This window comes from Pterocles gutturalis, unplaced genomic scaffold (assembly GCF_000699245.1).
Source record: "Pterocles gutturalis isolate BGI_N339 unplaced genomic scaffold, ASM69924v1 scaffold26285, whole genome shotgun sequence".
In the NCBI taxonomy this organism is placed as follows: Eukaryota; Metazoa; Chordata; class Aves; order Pterocliformes; family Pteroclidae; genus Pterocles; species Pterocles gutturalis.
The window spans coordinates 8,467-30,576 of record NW_010144087.1 but is presented as its reverse complement, the minus strand read 5'-3'; the positions used below and the strand labels follow the sequence as shown (position 1 = coordinate 30,576).

The 22,110-nt window shown below is 35.0% G+C and overlaps 1 protein-coding gene across 1 annotated transcript in view; it reads right to left on the bottom strand.

Annotated features, from left to right (window-relative positions):
* Positions 1-211: 211 nt before the first annotated feature.
* The window catches only part of TBC1D23 (TBC1 domain family, member 23), a gene marked incomplete at its 5' end in the record, with an annotated part of 22,720 nt that continues 821 nt past the window's right edge, over positions 212-22,110 (bottom strand). Inside the window, 15 exons of the mRNA XM_010085002.1 lie at positions 212-542; positions 1,662-1,856; positions 3,024-3,159; positions 6,264-6,352; positions 10,124-10,266; positions 10,914-11,023; positions 11,748-11,790; positions 12,011-12,181; positions 12,450-12,542; positions 13,557-13,679; positions 14,454-14,557; positions 15,506-15,549; positions 15,663-15,787; positions 17,889-18,012; positions 20,723-20,927. Of these exons, the coding sequence (XP_010083304.1) occupies positions 461-542; positions 1,662-1,856; positions 3,024-3,159; positions 6,264-6,352; positions 10,124-10,266; positions 10,914-11,023; positions 11,748-11,790; positions 12,011-12,181; positions 12,450-12,542; positions 13,557-13,679; positions 14,454-14,557; positions 15,506-15,549; positions 15,663-15,787; positions 17,889-18,012; positions 20,723-20,927 (1,787 nt within the window). The remainder of the gene's footprint in view (positions 543-1,661; positions 1,857-3,023; positions 3,160-6,263; positions 6,353-10,123; positions 10,267-10,913; positions 11,024-11,747; positions 11,791-12,010; positions 12,182-12,449; positions 12,543-13,556; positions 13,680-14,453; positions 14,558-15,505; positions 15,550-15,662; positions 15,788-17,888; positions 18,013-20,722; positions 20,928-22,110) is intronic.

Sequence of the window (22,110 nt, the reverse complement as noted above, 5' to 3'; positions counted from 1 at the left end):
CCTTGAATACCACCCAGTAGACAATATCAAATTTATAGACTGTAGGTAGTGGAGACATTTTACGTTCAAGGGACAGTAATTTAAAAGCCATTCTGTTTTCAACTGCTTCTCCAGATCTAGCAGTGCTTCATTCCTTTAACACACTTAATGTGAATCCAGCTGCATCTTCTCTTGCAAAGATGCAGATCACTCACATTAAGGCTGCATTAAAAATGAAACAAACTGACCTTTATAATAAACATTTCTTCAAAACAGAAAAAAACCTAAAAAAAAATTAAAAATCCTGCTCACAAATTGATAATAATTTACCCTATCTTAAGCCTGCTACTCAGGCACTCCCATCAGCAAACAAAAAATTCTCTTAAGTTAGTATTCAGCTGGGAAACAGTCAGTTTGAGTCCACATACAGTATCTTGGTTGCTTCTTCTTTATAAACTGTTCTCTACAAAGTCTTTAGCTATTAACTCTCCAAGGCATCCAATACTTTCATGATCTGTTGTTTTATGGCTTTGGTAGCATCACCTGCATTTGGAATCAAATACCTTAAAAAAAGATTAGAAAAAGCCATCATTAATTCACTATAAAATTTTTTTGTGTATCAATTCCATAATTCTTGTTTTGATTTTTCCTCTGGCACAAACTAGGAATAAGGAAGAGGGAGTATATTAAATGGAAAACTACTAAGAAAACAACATTTATTTCCTGTTTGTACTATGAAACACTTGGGAAATACTGAGGAGTATTTCCTGGAAAAAGTTTTTCATTAATTGACAATGGTATAGATTGGGCAGTTCAAGATCTCTACAGATAGCACTGTCTGACTCAAGCACGACAGTCCTTGGTTGTGGTTTGGGTTTGGTTTTTTTTAACTCCTACAGATAGCCCTAGATCATTTCTGGACAAATCCAGAACAATCTTCTGGATTTGTTCTAGTCAACAAGGTGGTGATGAAGTAATTCAAAAGGCAGCAAAGTTCTCTGCAACATTTTCCTTTATCTTTGTCTGACCTACTACCAAACTAATTTAATTCTAAGCAGCCAACTGGCATAGAACAACTTCTCTGGTTAGCTAGGAAACTCATCTCCCATTTCTTGTGAAAACAGAGCACCCACTGCACACAGTTTGCCCCAAGAAAGAGGACAAGAAAACACCCAATTGATGTCAGCAACTCTGTTAAAACAGTGCCAAGAAACAACAGGCTACCCCAGTGGAACAAAGCTGAATACACCCATCCCTCTGACTTCCCCCTGTCTCAAGCACACAAATGCTGAGCATGGCAATACTTACTTTCAGGAACCAGGTTTCAAGGGGTTCAGAGTTTTTAGGTTAGGCTTAAATCCCACTCTTCACAATTCCACACTTTAAGCTGCAGATAGTTGTCCACTTAATTTTCATTTAAGACATTACAGAAAGAAAACACTTGCACACATCCCATCCCCAACAACTGTCATTGCAGACCATGGAGCTCCTCTCTGCTGGGTCTTGTAAACTCTTCTCATTCTGCTGGCAGTTTTTCTAGCTCACATTTGAATTACCTATTCCTAAATAAGAACTATTACTTTTGAACTCAATTATGGGAATTACAGCATGCCCCTGAATTTCCAGTTGACAGCATTCAGAGTATCACTGCTACTTACATCTGTGCTACTGAGATAACTTACCTTTCAACTGCCAAAATTTCTATGCCTGAAGTATTGCTATTTCCATATTTAAAGGTGATCAGTTCTGGGTGTTTCTTCTTGGATGTGATTTTGACTACAGAGTTGAGTGCCTGTCGAGACTGTATGTAAGCCAGTCCCTTTCGCGATGGAATCTCTCTCAAACAGTACATATGAGTTGCTGTTACTAGGAGATAACTAGAAGGAAAAAGAAAAATATAAATTAAATTTGCTAATGAACTAAGTATAATTTATTTAAAAAGCTAAATTCTACAAATAAACTATATTTAGAACACTAGATAAAACAGTTCCCAAACTTAAGAAACAGTTTTAATAATTTTAAAATCTGTCATTTAGAAAGGTCTACTAAATACTTCAGGTTTTCCTTGAGCACTGTATCATAGCCATTTTTTTGAAAACCAGCACAACATCCTCAACAGCATACAAAACCAGTGTGAGCAGTTAACATGACCACCTCAACACGTGCATCCTATCAACAAGGATCACAACCACTGGTAACACATCAAGCCACGAAGAGTAGTAGCCTCTCTTCCATCCTTCATCATACCCCAACCCCACCTCTCCATCTACAGAGTGGCAACTCTACACATGGAGCATCAGACCCAAGTTAAAAGGACATTCCGGCACTCCATAATTGTCAATCGCTGTACAAGCACTAACATGGAGATGCTGTCCTGTCAGCTCAATTCAAGACCCACTTTTGCCGTCTTCATGAAAGAAATGGATGTTCAACTAGTGGTGGAAACACACTACTTGAGTTCCAACCCAGTTTGAGAAATCGTACTATGACAGATCACTAATCACACACCATATAAAATAAATCTAAGAGGAAAATAAAATTAATAATAAAAAACAAGAATAGATGATGATGCAAGAGAAAGCCTGTCATAATTTTCTGTTATCCAGATTCAACAGGATTTGTACTCTTTGGGGAAGACAAAATACAGCAAGTATCATGTTCTGCTCTTGCAGAATTAACAAGGTCACTGAATCTTAAGGGAAAGATGGGTGCATAGTACAAGACACAGAAACAAGTAGACAAGAAAAACTGGAGCCACAGGTACTTGAGTCCACCTCGTCTTGAAAAATAAGCCTATGTACACTGAGAATATTTTTTTTACTATCTTGCTTTGCAAAGCAAAACTTTATACTAGGTTTTGTACAGAATTACCATTCCATAGCACTACAAATATAATAATGCAAACATAGTGGTAACATTTTGTTCTAGGATGTTTCACACCCTCATTTCCTAACTAAATATCAAGAATATCTCAATTGCCAATTTTTTTTTTAAATGTGTATCAAAACAGACATTTTCATTAAGCTTAGAACTAATTCCAGTACCTGGGAAACATATGTCCATTTTCTTTTACTTCATTACAGGGAAAGTTATACTTCACATCAGGTTTATTTATCCATGTTTGGATGTTGACGACCTCCTTTCGATCATCATCTGACATTGAGGAGCTATCAATTTCATCTATTTTGAAGGGAGGGGGCAAAAGAAAAGAAAATATTTTCCACACAACATCAGGCAACTTTCCAACTCACTTAAACCCACAGTACGTACATTGGTTCAAACCAAGGTCCACCTAGCCATAAACAATTGTTCAAAGGGAAGAAAGAAAAAGCCATGCATACCTGAATACTTCTCTCTTAATTCTCTCTCAAGCAACTAGTTTCAGCTCAGGAGATTCATTAGACTGGTCTGATTTGTCCATTCAGTAAAGTTTAAAGAAGGCAGATTTAGACTAGATATTAGGAAGAAATTTTTTCCTGTGAGGGTGGTGAGGCACTGGAACAGGTTGCCCAGGGAAGCTCTGGATGCCCCGTCCCTGGAGGTGTTCAGGGCCAGGCTGGATGAGGCTTTGAGCAACCTGGTCTAGTGGAAGGCTGCTCATGGAAGGAAGGCTCATCGCAGGGGGGTTGGAACCAGATGATCTTTGAGGTCCCTTCCAACTCAAACCATTCTATGATTCTATGATCTCTCTTACATGGACTGTCCAGACTTTCCTTGAAGTCATGTAAACTTTTTGCATCTACAACACCAGTATCTTTTAGCAAGGAGTACCAAAAACATGTCAACTACCTTCCAGGAAAGCCGCCTCTTGTGGCTTCTAGTTTCTTGTACAAGAAGAAATAAACATCTGTTGATCCCTCTCCAAGCCAGGCATTATTTTTGTGGGCCACTCTTCCTCCCTTAAATTGCCTGTTTCACACAACAAAACTTCTAACATTCAGTTATGCCTGTTGTGAAAGCCATTTCACACCTTCCCTCACCCTTCTTATCCCCCTCTGAATCTTCTCCTGTTCAAACATATTGTTTATGAGGTAGAGGATCAAGACACACAATATTAAATGTGTGGGTGAACCACAGGTTTATACAGTGACACAAGGACCTCTGTTTTATTCGCTGTTCCTTTCCTTAAAATTCCACGCATTTGATTTGCTCTTCTGGCAGCACTTGATTTGCTTTTCTGACTGCTAATGAGCACTTATTATAAACCTACTGCTCCTAGACACAGCCAACCCAGTCCATTTTGTATCTGAAACTAGAACTGTTTTTTTTCCATATCTTTCTCACCTCATGTTAATTCATTATGAATTTCATGTGCCATTTTATTGCCCAGCCACTCAGACTAGCAAAAGATTCCTTCAGTCCTTCAGTCTGTCCTTACTATCTTGAATAACCTTGAATCATTAGCAAAAATTGTTGTCTCTGGGTCCACATCTTTCCCAACGACATTTAAGAACATACTCAAAATTTTCAGCACAGACCTCTGTGAAACACCTGAAACTCCTGCAAGTATTATCACTTAGTTGCAAAATACTGGGTTTATGTCTAAATATAGTGATTATGTTTACATAGTGATTTTGGTGCTACATCAGAAGAATTTAAGCAATCTAGCTAACTAAAACAATGAACTATGTAAAATCCATAGAAATTACTCCTAGAAATAACCTCAAAGGACACCTCTTTAAAGAATCTTTTTCAAAACTGATTTTCTACACTTCCTTAAACTATTTATTTAAAAGCAATTCAGAAGTATAGACACTTTTTAAGAGGTTTTCACTAAAAAAATACATTATTAAAAGAATGGAACAAAATCCATCCTCATTTCATGGAATCGCAGAATGATTCAAGACAGAAGGAACATCTGGAGGTCATCTGGTCCAATTCTACTCAAGAAGGGCCAGTTAGGGCAGGCTGCAATTAGTATAGCTGATTGCAGTTATTTACTACAAAAAACCCACTAAAACTTAAAAAAATTATGCATGAACAGATTCACTTTTTGCGTTCTTCTGTACCAAAATAACATATATTTAACTTGTATGCGTTGGCTTTGCTTATTCAAACCATTGCAGTGTTTCTGCTTATGAGTCTAATAGTGCTTTTAAAAGCAAATGTAAATAGAAATTAGCGAAAAACCATTACTGAAAATATGTTCTAGACAATTCATCTTTGAGGACCTGGTTTTCTGAAACCACACAGAGTTTGCCAAACACTATTACAAATGATCAAAGAACTGTACAAACTTAGTTACATGACATTTGGAGAAGTATCTTGTTAATGTTAAAGCTTCTGCCTGGTAGGTTCATTTTGCTCCTCCCCAATTTTTACAGTAGACAAAAAAATGATCAAGTGTTTGTCATCAATCTCATTTAAACAACTCCAGATCCTATTAATCTCTTTGATTAAACTTCCTAAATTATTTATTTTGCAGGTCTAAGATTCTTAGTCTAGCTATTTGTTTTTCACACGGAAGCCAAGTATGCCTTTTGGTCACAGAATGGTTACTTGTGAGATGATGATGGTTGGGAGTGAGCTAACACCACCAGAACAAAACTAGGACAGCAGTAGGTCTGCATCATTCTAATGTTGGCACTGGTCCCCCCCAAAAAAATACAAACCACCAAGCCTTTGTGAAAAGTGTGGTGTTCCAGTTTTGCCTGTAATTTTTCAGCTAGATAAAAACTTCAAAATAAAAATTGCATGTTTTTTTTCTACAGCATTCTGCATGCATATCAAGAGAGGAATCAATTATTGAGAGATTCAATGCCAAAAAGGAAAGTCCAAAACACTGGAGAGGTGTGCACACATTACCCATCTTAAGTCTAGCTCCAACTATATTTCCAGGAATTCAGATTGCTATACTAACTGCCAATAGTAGAGATTCAACCTAACATCCATCAGCCAAACTAGGTCCTTTACATTTTGCTTACTGTCGTGAGCAATACAGGTAAAATTGCAGGTTTGCACGTACAAGACCAGTGTAGAAAAAGATCTTCACTACAGAAATAACAAGTGAACACAAACAATCCACTAAATCCATCTATTTCTGTTTCTTCCTGTTGTCTGTTTGGTCCCTAGCACAAAATCTTTTTCATTTAGTCTGCTGCTATGTATTTAAGGAGGGTGTTTCTTTCTTGGTTGGTCCCAGGCACCAGCATAACAAATACAATCAATGATAGTTAGAAAAATGTCAAGTTGTAAGATGTAAAATACACTTTTATGACGTAGCCTAACTTAATAATTTTGTCTAAATAAACTAATCCAGGTAACAGAAAAATCTTCTACTGTACCAGTATCGTATTCTTCTTCATCTCCGATGCTGAATACTGGTTTCACACCACGGTAGGGTTTTCCAACTCTGTCACTGCTGCTGACATGTCTGTTGGCAACGAAAAGGGCAGAAGAGGACATGGGATGGGAAAAGAACAGTAACTTTCAAACTGACAGTATGGCTCCTACAAAAACATATCAGCCAAATGTAAACACAGCTGTGCAAATGAGAAGGACAAGAGAATTTAATGAAGCTGCCTGCAAGGAAGGTGTGACTGACCCATCAAGCAATTTGGTTAGAGAAAGCATGTATTTCAGTTACTTGGCAAGGATGACTGTTGTACAAATAAAGTGAAAAAAATATTTTGCTTAAAAAGAACTTCTGGTCACCTTTTCAAATGACAAAATGAAAAATATGAAAAAACCTAAAGGTTCTAAAAATTCACAAAAGTAGTAATTTCTGAAAAAACCCCAAACACCAAAACCACCACAGTTCATGATTTTAGCCTTCAGAACTGGTAACATGTAGTAGCTTAAAAAAACAAAACAAACCAAAACACACCCCTTTCCCCCATTTCAATTTCTATGATCTCCCTCCCCATGGTGTGTATTCATATTTCCCATAAACTATAAGCCCTGGTTCCTGTTTTAAGTATATTCAAACACTCCAGTCTACTTGCTACTATAGAATCAAGTTGGAGAGGCAACCTCTTTAGTAATAAGAAAATGAATGCTAGTAACTACCTGAAAGCATATTTGAAAGTTAAAAAAACTCCTACGTTTTCTATGTCTAAAATTTACTAATGTAGACAAAACAAGGAAATGTTTAATAGGAAAAAAAAAAAACAGAAATGCATTCTACAATGAAACAAAAAATAAAACATACAAAACATGCTCATTAGTGTTTAAGACAATAAGCATCAATGACACTGACAATTCAAGAGGGCGGTGCTTCTGTATGGAGGCTTTTGTAAATATGGTTTAGTAACACATCACCAATTGAGTAAGAAGCAGCACATTTAAATAGTGTCAAATTGAATTATACAGAGAATATTTCAGAGAAGATCTCATCGGTGTTTATAGATCAAAGTTAGTCAAGACAAGAGAAAGTAAAAACCTACTTTAAAAAACCCTGGTAACACCTTAAACTAAAAATTGATTTCCTTTAACCTGTTTGCATGGAAGGCCATCATTACATTGTTACAAACTGAATGCAAATCCCCTTAGTGGCAAACCTGAAAAATGAAATATATTTGTGATAATCACAAAGTGGACCTAATTGAATGGATGGGAAAATAATGACATTCCAGGTTTTTAAGAGCTGCAATTTTAAGAGAATAGTCTAGTGATCCATAGTGTGAGCAATTTTATTATTGCATCTTCTCAATGAAAGAAGATAAGCAATACAAGTGAAAGGAACAAGTAAAATAACTGAAGTATAATCTCAATACATCAAAATTTCTTGCTTACAAATGCAGATTCAAGTGTCTTTCAGGTTTCAGACACAGTCAAGAAGTGTTTTAAGTTGGATTTTTAATACTTTCTTGCCATATTCTAAAAATTGATCAATGAAATGCAGGGAGAAATCCCCATGACCCTTACGGTTTCTAAATTAACAAAATACATTATGTGCTTTTTTTTTTTTAAAGAATATTAGTTAAGATTACTATTGATTTTGCTCATACAACACCCTTCTGTAATGCTTATGGGTAAATCTTATCTCAAATTATGTGAAAACTACTTGGCCTAAAAATCCCTGAGAACCCAAACAGCATTTTAAATCTTCATTAATTCCTCCAGCACCAATCTTCATGCTTTTCGGTCTATGAGGACCAAAAGCTGTAACACAAGAGTTCCTAAAGTATAACCAAAGTTCCAAAGTGATTACACATGAGCTGTCCTTCATTTATCACAAGTGATTTAGTATAACCTCAATTCACATTTTTTATTTCTGAAATAATTATAAGGCAATAAATCTGAGACAAATGTGATGGGACTCCACATTCGTGTGAAACACAGTAGTTATGTGAACACGATGAGGGAGAGTTGCAAGGCATTTTTACTTATTAACTTAGCATTTTTCTTTTCCCAGTAATGAGCACCTCTCTTTCTATCAGTATGTTCTATCAACACGTGATAAGAAGCATAAAATTTACAGATTTTCAGATGGAATTTCCATATGGGTTCCTTGTTACAGCTAAGCTCAGATGATGCTTCATGAACAGGTTATGGCAAGTCTTTTTCATAGTTGTAGCCTTTCGTTAAAAGCTTAAGCCATAATTCGTTCAGTAATTGCTCCTGGTGTCTCTCACTAGTACAAGTCACTAATAAAATGTATATAGGAAATTATAAGCAAAAAAAAAATTCCATAAAAAGCAATCGAAAGGAAGAAGACTGAAATAACAAAGCAGAAACTAAGAGAAGAAAGCACTGCCAATACATGCTTTCTCTTCCTCTAGTCCCCTCACCAATACCTGTAAAAACCAATAGCTTTAATATATTAAAAAAATCTAAGTTAATATAAAAATATGCAAGGAATTTTGTCAGTGTAACCAATGCTTACAAATATTGTGATGCCATGCTAAATACAACAAAGGTGGTTTTAGTCAGACTGCTTAATTATCAAGCTTACCGCTCCAGGCTTGCTCTGTCTGGCCAGGGAATATTGAAAGGTATTCTACAGTACATTGGGGCAGAGGACAGAACAAAAGAATTAAAAAAAAAAATTAAATGAAAAATCTAGATAAATAATTGAAATGCTCTATACTGGCAATGTATCTTCTTCAAGGAGGATGCTTATAAATCAAAAGCAATGTTTCATGACAGCTAGCCACAAGGTAGAGAAATCTTTGTAAAAATCATACTAAAAGATTCATTTTTCATGCTATGTATGGCTTACATGTAAGCCTTACTTGAATTCGACACACAACAAAAGCTACTACCAAGTGCTATTTAGGAAATTTTGCCTCTAATTGTGAAAGAAATAATAATGATAATTTAAATGATCATTTTCCAACACAAAAAAGCAACAATCTGTACCTTTTGATTAGGTGTAAGACTACTAAAAACTACTGTTTGTTTGGCACGTATTTTAAATCCTGCTATCCAACAAACACTCTCTCTTGTAAGATTCTTGAATACCAAAGTCTTAGCAACATACAACTCCACAGGATGCATTTTAAAGAACTTTAAAACAGGCTATTCCATTAAAGCTTTGACAGATGAAAATTGTTATTCTTTTATCTAGTTAAAATAAGTAATTGGAATGATGACATCCAACTTTGCAAATGCTTTTTAACATGCTTGCACATTCTTGTTCCCAGCTCTACTTGAAGACACAAAAAATGAACGAGAGTGGATTCTGGGTTTGAAAAGCACCTTTACATCAGGACTTGAAAAAAAAAAAAAAAATCAAGAAGTTCAAAAAAGTTAACCTCAACTTGACAAGAGGGGGCAGTAAAAAACCAAAAAAAACCCCCACAACTAAACAAAATAAACCCGTTCAGAATCCTTCTGTCATTCACCCATTCCATTAGAGTCTGGATGGGGAGGAACTGAAATAAAAGTGGAGTAATTCTTGACTTTTAGACTGAATACAGAACTGACACATAAGAAGTCAAAATAACCATGTAGTGACAAATCCTAGATAAATATTCAAGAGAAAAGGCTGCTCACACTTGGCCTTGCAATAATAAGGCAGCACAGCAGACTTACTGCGTCATGGTAAAATTGTGAAGAGCATAGGGGTAAGAAAGCTCAAAGCTGAAGCTGGAAGATAACTTTTTTCCTAATGAGCACAGACTTCACTTCTACAAAATAGCCAATCAAAATGGGAAGTCATTCCTCACTGCTAATTCACAGTGAGATATAAATGACACACCTGTCCACTGGAGTAGATGTATTTTCAATAAAACTAATAACTTTTTCTTTCACATTCACAGATTTAGTCTTCAAAGCAACCGTCATTTTATTCACCAGGGACTTTACTCCTTTTCCATCACTTGAACCATTAGGAGAATCACCCTGTAAAAGTAACTCATCTCAGGATTAATCGTATAAAAATAATGTTATTTCATCTCTAGTTCATCAAAAAAAGAAAGAGACTACAAACTAGTAATCTACTTTTCGGTACTCAGTAGAACATTAATTACAGCATTAAGTATTCTTTTAGAGTTCTATCAAATGACAGCAATGACATGTGTCTGAGGTAAATATGATTCAATACAGCAAGCTTAACAAACCTTATTACTAAGTGCCCTGCTACGAAAATCTAGAGAGGAAAGAATTCTATTAACGATACACTGTAACCAAATTGAAAGCCAAATACTACCTACAACATATCAACTGCAGAAAAGGGACAATTTTGAGCTTTCCCATTAAACTCTGTCAGTTTCATAGCAATTTATTCCCAGAGTGAAGAAGAGCGAGGAAAAGGATTGTCCATTATACATACAGCAAGTTCTTCTCTACAAGCTCTCGCCCTCAAGAGGATAAAAATGTTTAGGTCACCTCCAACTAGACAGTAAATATAGTTTGAAATTAAACACACAACTGAAAACAATGACTTCCAGTAATGCATTTTACAGAACAAAATGAGGAATATGAAGAAAAAATTCAGTAGACCTGGGGCTCCAATCCCACTATACCACTTAAGCTTAAAATTCACTTACATCAACAGAGGAGTTTATGCTACTTCTTGAGCCTGAGGTACTAGCAATCCAGTGGCCATATCCATTTTCTGGTCCTTCCACATTGATATCTGCTAAGTGCTGCTGGAGGGCTGTTAAAAGGCCATAAAAAAAACTTTCAGAACTACACTGGAATTACTCTGCTGATGAAAACACTGCATATCAAACACTAATCAGTAACAATTTTTGCTTCACATGATTTAATAAAACAGATAAATTCAGATACCTATAATCATCCCTGGCTTTTCTTTCAGTGGTACAAAGGCATTAGGATAATCTTTATTTTAATAAAAACAGTTAAAATACGGCAGCAACTAAAACCAAGTCACTGCTTTGATCTAAAAATAGCTATTATGACACTGCACACACTGACTAGTAATGCCTTTATACTCATGTTGTAGCACAGATCTCTCCACTGTTGTAGAGCCTGATCGATTCCAGCAACATAAACTGCAGAACTATACACTTATGATCTAAGAGAACATAGCAACAATTAATAGTAATTATGAAGTAGCATCTTCATATGGATCTGCAATCTACAGAGGTTAAACACCAACAATGGTAAGTTAGAAGAAAAAGAGAATTTCCAAACTTTCTGTATTAATTTCTCACCATTCGGAAATGTTGATAAGCCATAACAGTTAACTACAAATGTGTAAGTGCACAGTGTTGACGTACACAAAAGGAAAACTTGACAAATGAGACCTATTTTCTATTAATTTAGCTGATTTCTAGACAAAGCCTAATAAAAATATCAATAGTGTTAAGATATCAAGTTTTCTCAAGCCAAAACTCATTATTAATAAATAAGCTTACCCATAAACCCTCCTTTGGCAATGCTTACATACTCCTTATTTTTCTGCAACAGAAAAGACATTTTTTGGTTGAAGCAAAAATCTGTGGAATGAGTTTTGCAAATACGGTAATAAAACATGGGTTTATTTCATAAAAACTGTAAACTTGAGTAGTGTGAAAAACAGTTAAGATTTTAAGGGGAAAATATTTTACCATTTAGTATCAATGATATGTGCAGAGACATTTTATTCCAGCTATTAAAATCAACAACAATTTAGTTGTACCTGTAAGAAGTGTGCTAGCACCATGTTCATATACATATCTTCTTCTTCCCTGCCACTTCCCATGAAGCAGAGATGTTCCCCACCAGCTATGGAGCCAGATTCAATAGACTGTTTTTGTGCTTCTAATAGGGATTTTACAGACTGTGCAAATTCTGATGGGTTTTGAAGCATCTGTGGAATAAATAAACAGAAAGTGCTGTTTGACACTGGAATCTCAAATTCTGATGTCATTAAGGACTAAACTTATTGGTAAAATGATGGTTCTACCAATCTCCTTTAGAGAAGCTAACTTTTGAAACCTCATCACATAGCTAGACACTGCAGTCCACAGACTAGGAGTCTAAACTAGTGATAATTTATTTTTCAAGACAGACACTTCTTTCTCCTTCTATTTAACTTAGGATTCAAAAATCAGTAAAAAAAACAAAAGGATACAAACCAAATCCGAGTCTAAATGAAATGCTGTTGATAAATGCCCAGCATTGTATTGCTCTGCAGGACGACAATCCACTACAAAGAACCTTACTCCTTCCTGAAAGAGAAAGATTTTGCCCGTTATGAAATTTTTAAATTGTGTAATTATTGATGGGAAAGTACATAATTCCAGTACTACACGAATCCATCAAAGGGGCTAAAAGCTATCAGGAAATCTTATTTCATCTGATTAATCTGAACTTCTACAGTTACTAGACCACCAACAGTATTCTAATAGTGATTTCCCACTAATATATCAGCTTGCACACTGGAAAGGATCACCCAAGTACAATACACAGTGTAATTATTTCACCTCTACTGAGAAGAAATACAGTGGGTATGAGGGCACACATCAATAAGACAACAGAAGGGACAACTTTGAAGTCCCAATCCAACAGTCCATTACCACTCAGCACAGCACATAAAGAGAGCTTGATATCCCACCGACTTAAACAGGACATAAACAGTTGCTTAACTATACTTGGACTAGGGGAAAAAAAAGTAAGCAGGATGAAACTGGGGCCCAGAAACTGCTACAAAAAGCCAGTAGTCAATAAGAAACACTGTAATCTAGCTACACTACTACCCATATTTTGTATTAAATAGTATAAGTGAAGTCCCTGCATCTAAGTATGTTTGCAATTAACTACTACAGAAACAGCTTGAATCAATTTTGTTTAAACCTTTCATTGAAAAAAGAATGGCATAATGGCATTCACATTGGCATTCTTCTTAAAGGTACTGAGTAGTGAGTTTTAAATTTTCTTCTACAAGAGCTACATTTGGAAAGGAATTCAAATTAGTGAGATATTACTTCAAGCTCCCACTCCTCAGATTCAAATCAGTTGTAATAAGCTCCCCTGTGTTGTAGTTGCTACAGCATAAATGTATTGCAGTCAGCAGATCATTTACAAGGGAGACAACTTCAAGACAAGAATACTTCCTCAAACAGCAAACATTCATCGGTGTTGTCAGCACTTAAAAATATTTCAGATACACAAAGCAGTAAGTGATTCTTTCCCTTTTCTACAAAATGGCAGGGGGAGGGGGAAGAGTAATTCCGTATACTGACTCCTTGGTGCTGATTTGCTTGTAGAATCTCAGACACAGAAACTGCTAGACAGAGAGCCTGGCTCAAGTCTGTGTCATCATCTTTGAGGCCCAGCAAGCTGCTGCCAAAAAGACTGTGGTTGTCCTAATAAGGCAAGAGGAAAAAAAAAAGTTAACTGAAACCATTGTCTCCAGATGTGAAGGCTTAAAGTAAAACTATATCCACCATGCCACAAACATTAAGCCTGATACATGCATATCTTGTCCACAGTCATCAAGTTTTTGATTAACTCTTCCTGAAAATCATGGCAAGGCCAGAACTTCCATTACAAACACACTTGCTTACCACTATGACCATGACAGCATGATGACATACCTCTGGTTTTGGTTTGGTGTCCCCTCCCACCCCTCCACCCCCAATCTTAAATATCTGTCGATACAGATCAGAGAAAGTACATGCAAGCCAAAGGCAATGATTATCTATTACTTTTATTTCATTAATTCACTGAAGCCATATGTATAGAGTAAGGAAGAACTGCAAGAACAGTGCAGGTGATGACAGCTTTATCTCTAGTAAGTGATTTTTCCCTGTTTGCTGTTGCAAGTACAGCTAGGACTGCTGTGCAGTCTTACTCCATCGCAACTGTGTCACTATGGCATTTTTGCTTCATGAGTTATTACGAGAACCTACAAAACAAGGTCATCAGTCATGAAGTGAGAATATTGTAGGGAGGCTTCTCTCTAACATGTTTCACTTAACCTTCTTATCTTTCTAAGTTCCTAACAGTAAATATCACCAGAGTAACAACATGAAAAAACTGTTTATAAAAACATCACAACGAAATATTCAAAGTTACTACCAGCAGGAGCTTAAACAGTCACCAAAAAACAGAGAATTTCAAAATTATTTTGTTATTACCTTCCTGAAAGAAGCTGGAGTTTTGCTACAGTAATATTGTGCCAAAGAGAAGAGATCTTCTATATCCTCTAAGTCAAGATTGGCTGGTGAAGTTTCTAAGAATTCTGAGATATACAAACAACATAAGTGCACCATTATTTCAGAGACAGAAAAGAAGCACCACGTATCTTTTCACATCATAAAGTAATTTTTTATTTTTTAATATGGCATAACACAATTGAGTTTATTCTTTAAACATAACTGTTGATTCACTCTCCAGGTGGAAAGAGAAGATACAGGAAATACTCCTTATCCATAAGAAACCTATGCTATTTGCTAAAAGTGTAAATCTTCTGCGCAAATTATCTTTTACCACACGCTCACCTCTGCATAGTTTTAGCTTTCAGTTGTCAGCTGCCTTTTCTAAAGAGGGTTGACAAAGAGAATCCCCTAAAACAGTACTGTTACACGTCCAGGATCATACAAGGGTGTAGTTCTGCTCTGTATGTCAAAGACACAAAATTCCAGGCACCCTAATTTTTAACTACTAACTGTATTGTATTATGCCATGTAAAAAAAAAAACAAAAACAAAAACAAAAAACAAAAACAAAGGCAGGGGAAATAGGCTCACAAGAAATTTAATGTAATTTCTATAGAAACAAAAGAGGGTAAGACAAGAACAACGAATTAGGCTCAAATCAAGTGCATACAAAGACAATAATCTGGAAAACGCAAGAAGTGCAGTAGATGTAAAGAAGGATTTGAAAGCTGCTGCTTTGGATTTAGAAACATGGCAATTGTTTCAAGTACGCCAAACTGAAGTATAAAACTAGGTGTGGGAGTGCTAAAAGGAAACACAAGAAAAGAATGTAAAAGGATGTTAAGGACAGGGCAAACGTGATGCAGCAAAAGAATAGTAAGAAAGGAATTAGTGGGTAAGAGGATTCATCAGTGAAAAAAAATCATAGGGAAATAACTAAATAATTCAGTTATTTAGTAATTAGAAATAATCAATGGGAATTATACCATGGAGTAAATAATCTACTAGCAGCTATATAAGAGAAATACTTACTTATCATTTCTTCTTTATCTGATTCTTGTGCTAAGATAACGTCTCTGAAAATAGTAAAGTCACAGGCAAACATTAAGTCAGTAAAACCAAAATGAAACAAAAGTGGACCAAAATTGTGCCAGCAAGGAATGTCCCAAAGAATTAACTATACACTTACTTTGCATTGACAAGGATGATTAACATTAAGAAATAAATAAAGAATGGATCTGCTTGTTGTAGATATCCATCCCATATTGCCTGAGTGACTTCATCTGAACAGTAATATGAAAAGAGGCTTCCAAGCTAAAAATTTGGAAGACAGTGTGAGAAAAACCAATAACCAGAAACAATCTTACCAGGTTAACACTTTTAGCAGAGATAAAACATATCTAAAAGAAAATTAAAACAACAAAATTATGTTAAGATGTACATTTGCACCATGTACTGAAGGATGGTTCTACCCTCAAAATAAATTTTTACGGAAACACTGAATTAATGCTACAGATTATCTGCAAATAAATACACCTAGTGTGAAGGCAAACTCAGCTGTACATTGTCAGCCTTTCAAATTCAACCAGAGATAACACAATCAGGCTGGAACACTGTTTAGCTCATAGCCACTGCTAAATACCAACTACACCAACAAGACAATAATAATATACTTACTCAACTAGCTTAGTAAATAGGACTTGGAAAGAATCCTGTAATCAACATTCTTTTTATTTTTCACAGTAGAACCAAGCTACTTGAACATGGTTGCACATCAGTTAGACAAAATCACTTACTGAACATTACATTATGATGCTTTATGGATAAGTAATTGAAAATTTGCAAAAAAACACAAAATCTTCGTTGTTTGCCTGTTACCATTTAAAAATACATCCTCTCTGATATGCAAAGTTCAAAGTGGATAAAAGTTCAAAGGAGCTGCTTTTCATACCTAACTCAAATGCATACCAGTTGGCTTCACTTGGGTCTTACTGATGCATACAAATTCTGTATCAACAGAACTACAGCTTTCAAAAGCTCAGTATCTGTTTTTAAACACTATCATGGAGTATTTAAATACTTCCTAGTATACTTTTACAACAAAAGGCAAGAAGATCTACCCAATTCGAGTCAAATGCAAGTGAAGACAAAGTGTCCCTGAACAATGACAGGTCTCTAAATGTTGCTTATGTATTTCTACACATTGGAAATACCTTGAAGTTTTTTGACATATGAAACAAGGACTTTTAATGTAATCTCATAATATAAAATGAGGCTTAAGATTTTTTCCTAAGATTGCACACCAAAAAGCATGACATTGAGGACTGGCAGCTCACTAGGTCATTTCCCTACCTCTTTTCAAAGGGAAATATTTTTCCTAATGAATCACTAAACTTTAAATAAACACTTTCAAATAAGTTTGTATTTACTAAAGAAAATTGTATTTTTAAGAAGGGAGATTCAGTAGTAAAAATAGACCTGGAGGGATGATGACAGGCAAAGGATAGATTTTGAAAATATGGAAATTCTTCCTGGACACATTTTGATATTAAAATTGGTAGCAGCCTAAAAAAAAATAACCTTTAAAAAATTAAAACCAGCCTCACAGTTTAAGTCATTTCAGTCTTATTTCTTTATCTGAAAATACACAAGAGTTACAAAAAATACTACAAAACCAATGGGTATCAAAAAGGAGCCTAGAAGAGTTCATGGCTCAAAGTCCTCTCTATTAACGTACAGACTTTGACTCTGCAAGCACTGCATCTTCATTTTGTATTGCATATACTAAGCAGCACTGAAACATGAGAATTTTGCTGCTTTATGTTGTAGTCTTGCTACACAAACTTTATAAAAAAAATTATTGAGGTAAACATCTTTATAACTACCCTCCAACTTGAGGCAGTGTTAAAGTTAAGGTGAGGAGGAAATGACCAATTCTTGAAGAGCTGTAAAATATATGTGCTTAAATTCTAAAAGGCATAGAACTATACCTTCCATTAGCATGGATGTTTTTAAAACGATTAGTAATTTGACTTTAAAAGACCTGTTAGGCTGATGTTTATCCATATCTACAACCATATACCTGCTCACTATAAAAAACTAACATCACAGCTTCTTACTTTTGGAGTACGTCTGTCGCTCTCATTCTTTCTTACTTCAAGCAGTTCCTAACATTACTTTAAGCAGTTCCTAATACGAGTGGCTCAACTAACATCCAGTACAATAAAACGTTAACAAAATCTCATACCTTATGTTAGACAGCTGAAGACAAAAAGCCCACACTGTATTAAAATATGCAATTTATTTCAATATATGCAGTTCTGATCTCATGTACTACTCTTCCATAAACCAGCAACATGCACTTAAATTTTAACAGAAATTTGGTTTTCATTATGTTTCCCTACTTTGACTTTACCCAGTTGAGTGCATATGAATCTGGAGTCATCTTCTTAGTATCAAGAAAGGAGCAGAGTTCAGGCTCATGGTACTGAAGAAGCAGTCTAAATAGATGAAATGGTCGTCCCTTCAAGAAACAATCCCTAAAAATAGCATTGAAAATAATCATAACCACCCTGTAATATTCTAGTTGTTTGACTTTCAGTATCAATTCTTTACTAGTTATGTTATTTCCTCTATTGTTCTTTTGATTCACCAGAACTGATCATGAAGTCAACTTTCCTCAAGAGTTAAAAAAACCCCACAAAGCAACAAAAACCCCACAAACACTGAAAACTCCATGTATTAATAAGGCAGGAGAAAGAATAAAATACTGCCAATACTTGATAGAGTATATAATACACAAGTATTTAAAACAGTTTTAAATATCAAAATAAGGCTAGCATGGTATCAATGTTGTTCATTGGAAACAGAACTGAAAAAATTATAAACCATGCCAAGATGACAGCCAAAGGAAATTTAAAAGATACTTATTTCACACATTAATAACAATTAAATTTCAATTCATCAAGTAGGAAATACAGGAGTATTTAAAATGAAGAAATAGTGGTTTAAAGACATCAGGAACAAATCTCAAGTGTTTAAAAACTTAAGTGAAACTTGACACACAGATCTCCAAACACAATTATCCTCCTAACTTTCTTAAACAAAGGTATGTCTGTGGTGATGAAATGTGAACATTCACAACAAATTATACATGGGGATTCTTTTTTGAAATTATCACAAGAACTCTTTCTCCTGTTGACTTAATCGGAGTCAAAGTGTGAAAAGAAGAAAAATATTCTATTAATGACTTTAGCATAAGAATCTAGACTTGTAAATTACTTTGTTTGAATGGTTAACATGGTCAATTTTTCCACTCAGTCAGTCATTCTTTACCATCTTTTAACCTTAAGAATGGATATATACTCCAAAATAACTTTAGAAAGCATCTTTCCACATTTCTACTGACAGTGGAACAACCTTGTTTAAACATTTTTATTAACTGTTTTGCTCAGTAATTTTTTACTTTTGGTACCTATATTAGTTATCAACCCTTAGTAAATACCCTGTTTAGAAAAAAAAACAAAACAAACCCTAAACAAAAAACAACCAACCAAAAGCAACCCCCAAAAAAACAACAAACCAAAAAAGGAAGCTATTTTCCACTCTTAGAGGTAACATTGATGAAAATAATGTAAGCAGATGTAATGCACTTTCCTCATGTGGTCCCTGGGATGAGACACACTTCCATTGTATCCCTGCAGCTTTTTAGTTAGTTTACTACCTTACAAGCTTTCATACAAATCATTGTCTACTCTGAGATGGTGTTTTCCTCTACTTAAGGCCCAAACAAAGAATACTAATGATCTAGGACTTCCATATTAACTGCTTATTAATTTTGTACTGTTCAGAAAACTCATAATTCTAGAGGAAAGGCAGGAGGAAAAGAAAGACAGGCATCCACAGGATACCTTATTCCAAAAGCATTGAGAGTAACAGTTTCCAAGAAAAAAATAGCAAAACCTCCCTCATCTAAAATAGCCTGTTACAGTTCTTTTTCCTCATTCTTCCTTTGGCTTGCTAGAGATGCTATACGGTCCAACTGTATATTTCCCTCACCTGTTTGCAATATTTTTTTAGAATAAATTCCCAATAAATACTTCATTATAGAAAACATGAATAAAAAGTGAATGATTTAAAAAACAAAAATAACAAGAAGTTAAAAATTAGACTTTTATCTAATAGTAATGATGGTCCAGCAGTCAAATGTCAGATCAAGACCAAATTTACCCAAGTGAAGATTTGCAAGTCTATAAATTTATTTTCTATGCCTTTCTTTCTCCCATTAAAAAAAAAAAAGAGAGAAAGAGAAAACAGTCTACATTTCACTGAGACAGCACCTAGGTTCTTACAGAGAAACTTAAATACTAGACACTCTGAAAGCTTCCTATGGCTGAAAGTACATGAGTTACGTGACACTAATGCCACTATCCGCAAACAGTTCACATTGCCCAACAGTATTTTAAATCAGAGAGGGACACAAGCTGAGTCAAGTGACAGGACTGATAAATGTTTCCTGCCACAACACCAAATGTGCACTTTTCATATTATGGGCACACATCCAGTAGCTGGGCCGGAATCTCCTCTCTAGGGAATCAGACTAAGATCTTTAATTACAGACTGTCCACATATTATTTCACAAGATCTTTATCTCTAGACCCTGTAGCCTTGCTGAAGCATCATGATGCTATTCCAACTTAAACAAAAAAATATTTTAGTGAGAGCACCTATGTAACAGTATGAAAAGCTCCAATTTCATATTTTTAATTAAAAAAAAAATCTAACAACTTAAAAAAAATTCAGTCCTAACTCAGTACAATACCGGGAAAATATCAACTACTTCAAAAGAGATTTTGAGACTACATTAGTAGTACTTGCAAGTGACAGGGATAGAAGCATTTTAGACATCGAAAACAGTAGGAAAGAAAAAGTGCTTTCACATAACATGTGAATTAGTTAGTTCCTAAACAAACACTTCTGATATTGCATGAAGTGACAGTTGATCTTTAAAAGGCACATTGAGTCTACATCAGTCGCACGCTAACTCTTTACACCTTAAACCAACTCAATCATCTCCTGAACTTCAAACCAACAGGTACTGAAAGATGGTTTAATTTATTATCATACAAAGGAATCAGACAACTTTGCTACAAACAGTGCTACTCTAGCCAAAACCAACATGTAAATCCTTTCAGAAAATACTTTTAATGCCAATAAAAATAGTACACAGTCAAAAAAAGATAATTTTACCTTGGAATGAATTTATTCATGATAGCATAAAAGCAGTTGTACAAATCACTGCGTGGCAAATGAAGGTGCACCAGAGGCTTGAGTAGGTGTATCCAGCCAAGGCAAGAACTATATTTAACATTGCGTGACTTACAATAAAAAGTAATAACAGACTCAATATCCAGAAATAATACTGACTTCTCCTCTTCTGGCACTGACAACTGGTCTGAAACAGACATAGCAATATAAATTGTATTAATGGTCTTCTAAAGAAATCGAATGAGATTATTTCATAGCATGATTGCACCTATAAGGACTGCCTGGGAAAAAAAAAAAGGCAACAAAACCAGACAAACAAAAAACTAGCAGCTTGGATTAAACGTTTACAGAAAGGCATCAAAAAAGGCATCAAAATACAAGTGATTTGATAACTCCAGTAGGATAAGGCATTTAAGCATAATCTAAATATCACAACACGAGGATTAAAGAAGTTTGGGCTTTCCAGGATCTATATGAAACAAACGGGTAGATTCTTTTAATTCACAGAATGTCTCTCTTCTATTCCTATTTGATGTTCTCAGCATATAACTCATGCTCAACTCTACAACAAATTCACTTGAATTTCAACATAGTTCAACCCACAATGCATACCTTCAATTCCTCAAAAGCCCACTGACATGCAAATTTATGAAAATCAGTAGTTTCAAACCAGCTAAGCTTATAGACTTAAATTTTAGTATTAAATTTTTAATCTCTATGTCAAAGTAGCTTTCCTAACAATAGCTTAAAATTAGGGTTGTTGGGGTAACTATAAAAAAAATATTTGATTACTTACAACTACACCTGGCTTTTAAATTGTATTTGGTACTGTTGCTAATCAGAAGATATACTAACCATAAACATATAACCTTTTATATAGCGTAGTATGTAATTAAAAATTCTTACAAATGTTACAAAGTACACTTCATTCTCTGCCTTAACTTCCAATTGTGCAAGAATAAACTGAAGTGTGACAGGTAATAAAAGATTCTGTTATTGATGCCATAGGAAGTAGTACCCCAATTTATGAGTCAGCATTGACTCCATCATCAGAGCACTGATATTAATACTGTTGCATGATGTCAGGGATTTGGCAATTTTTGTGATGAGCTGCCAACCAGATCTTACGGCAGCTCCTTACACACATACTGGAATTTTATTTCCAATGTCCCTGCAGCATCTTTCTTTTACAAATACAACCTTTCATTTTTGCTGAAAACGCTATTAAAAATATTTTTCTTAAAAACAGCATTTAAAGACCAAAATGTGTAACATATGTCTTCCCTTAGAGGTTATATGCATTTTGGTGTTACATCAGATTTTTAGATTAAGTATCAGTCATTAGGCAATTAAAAACTTGAAGGAAACTA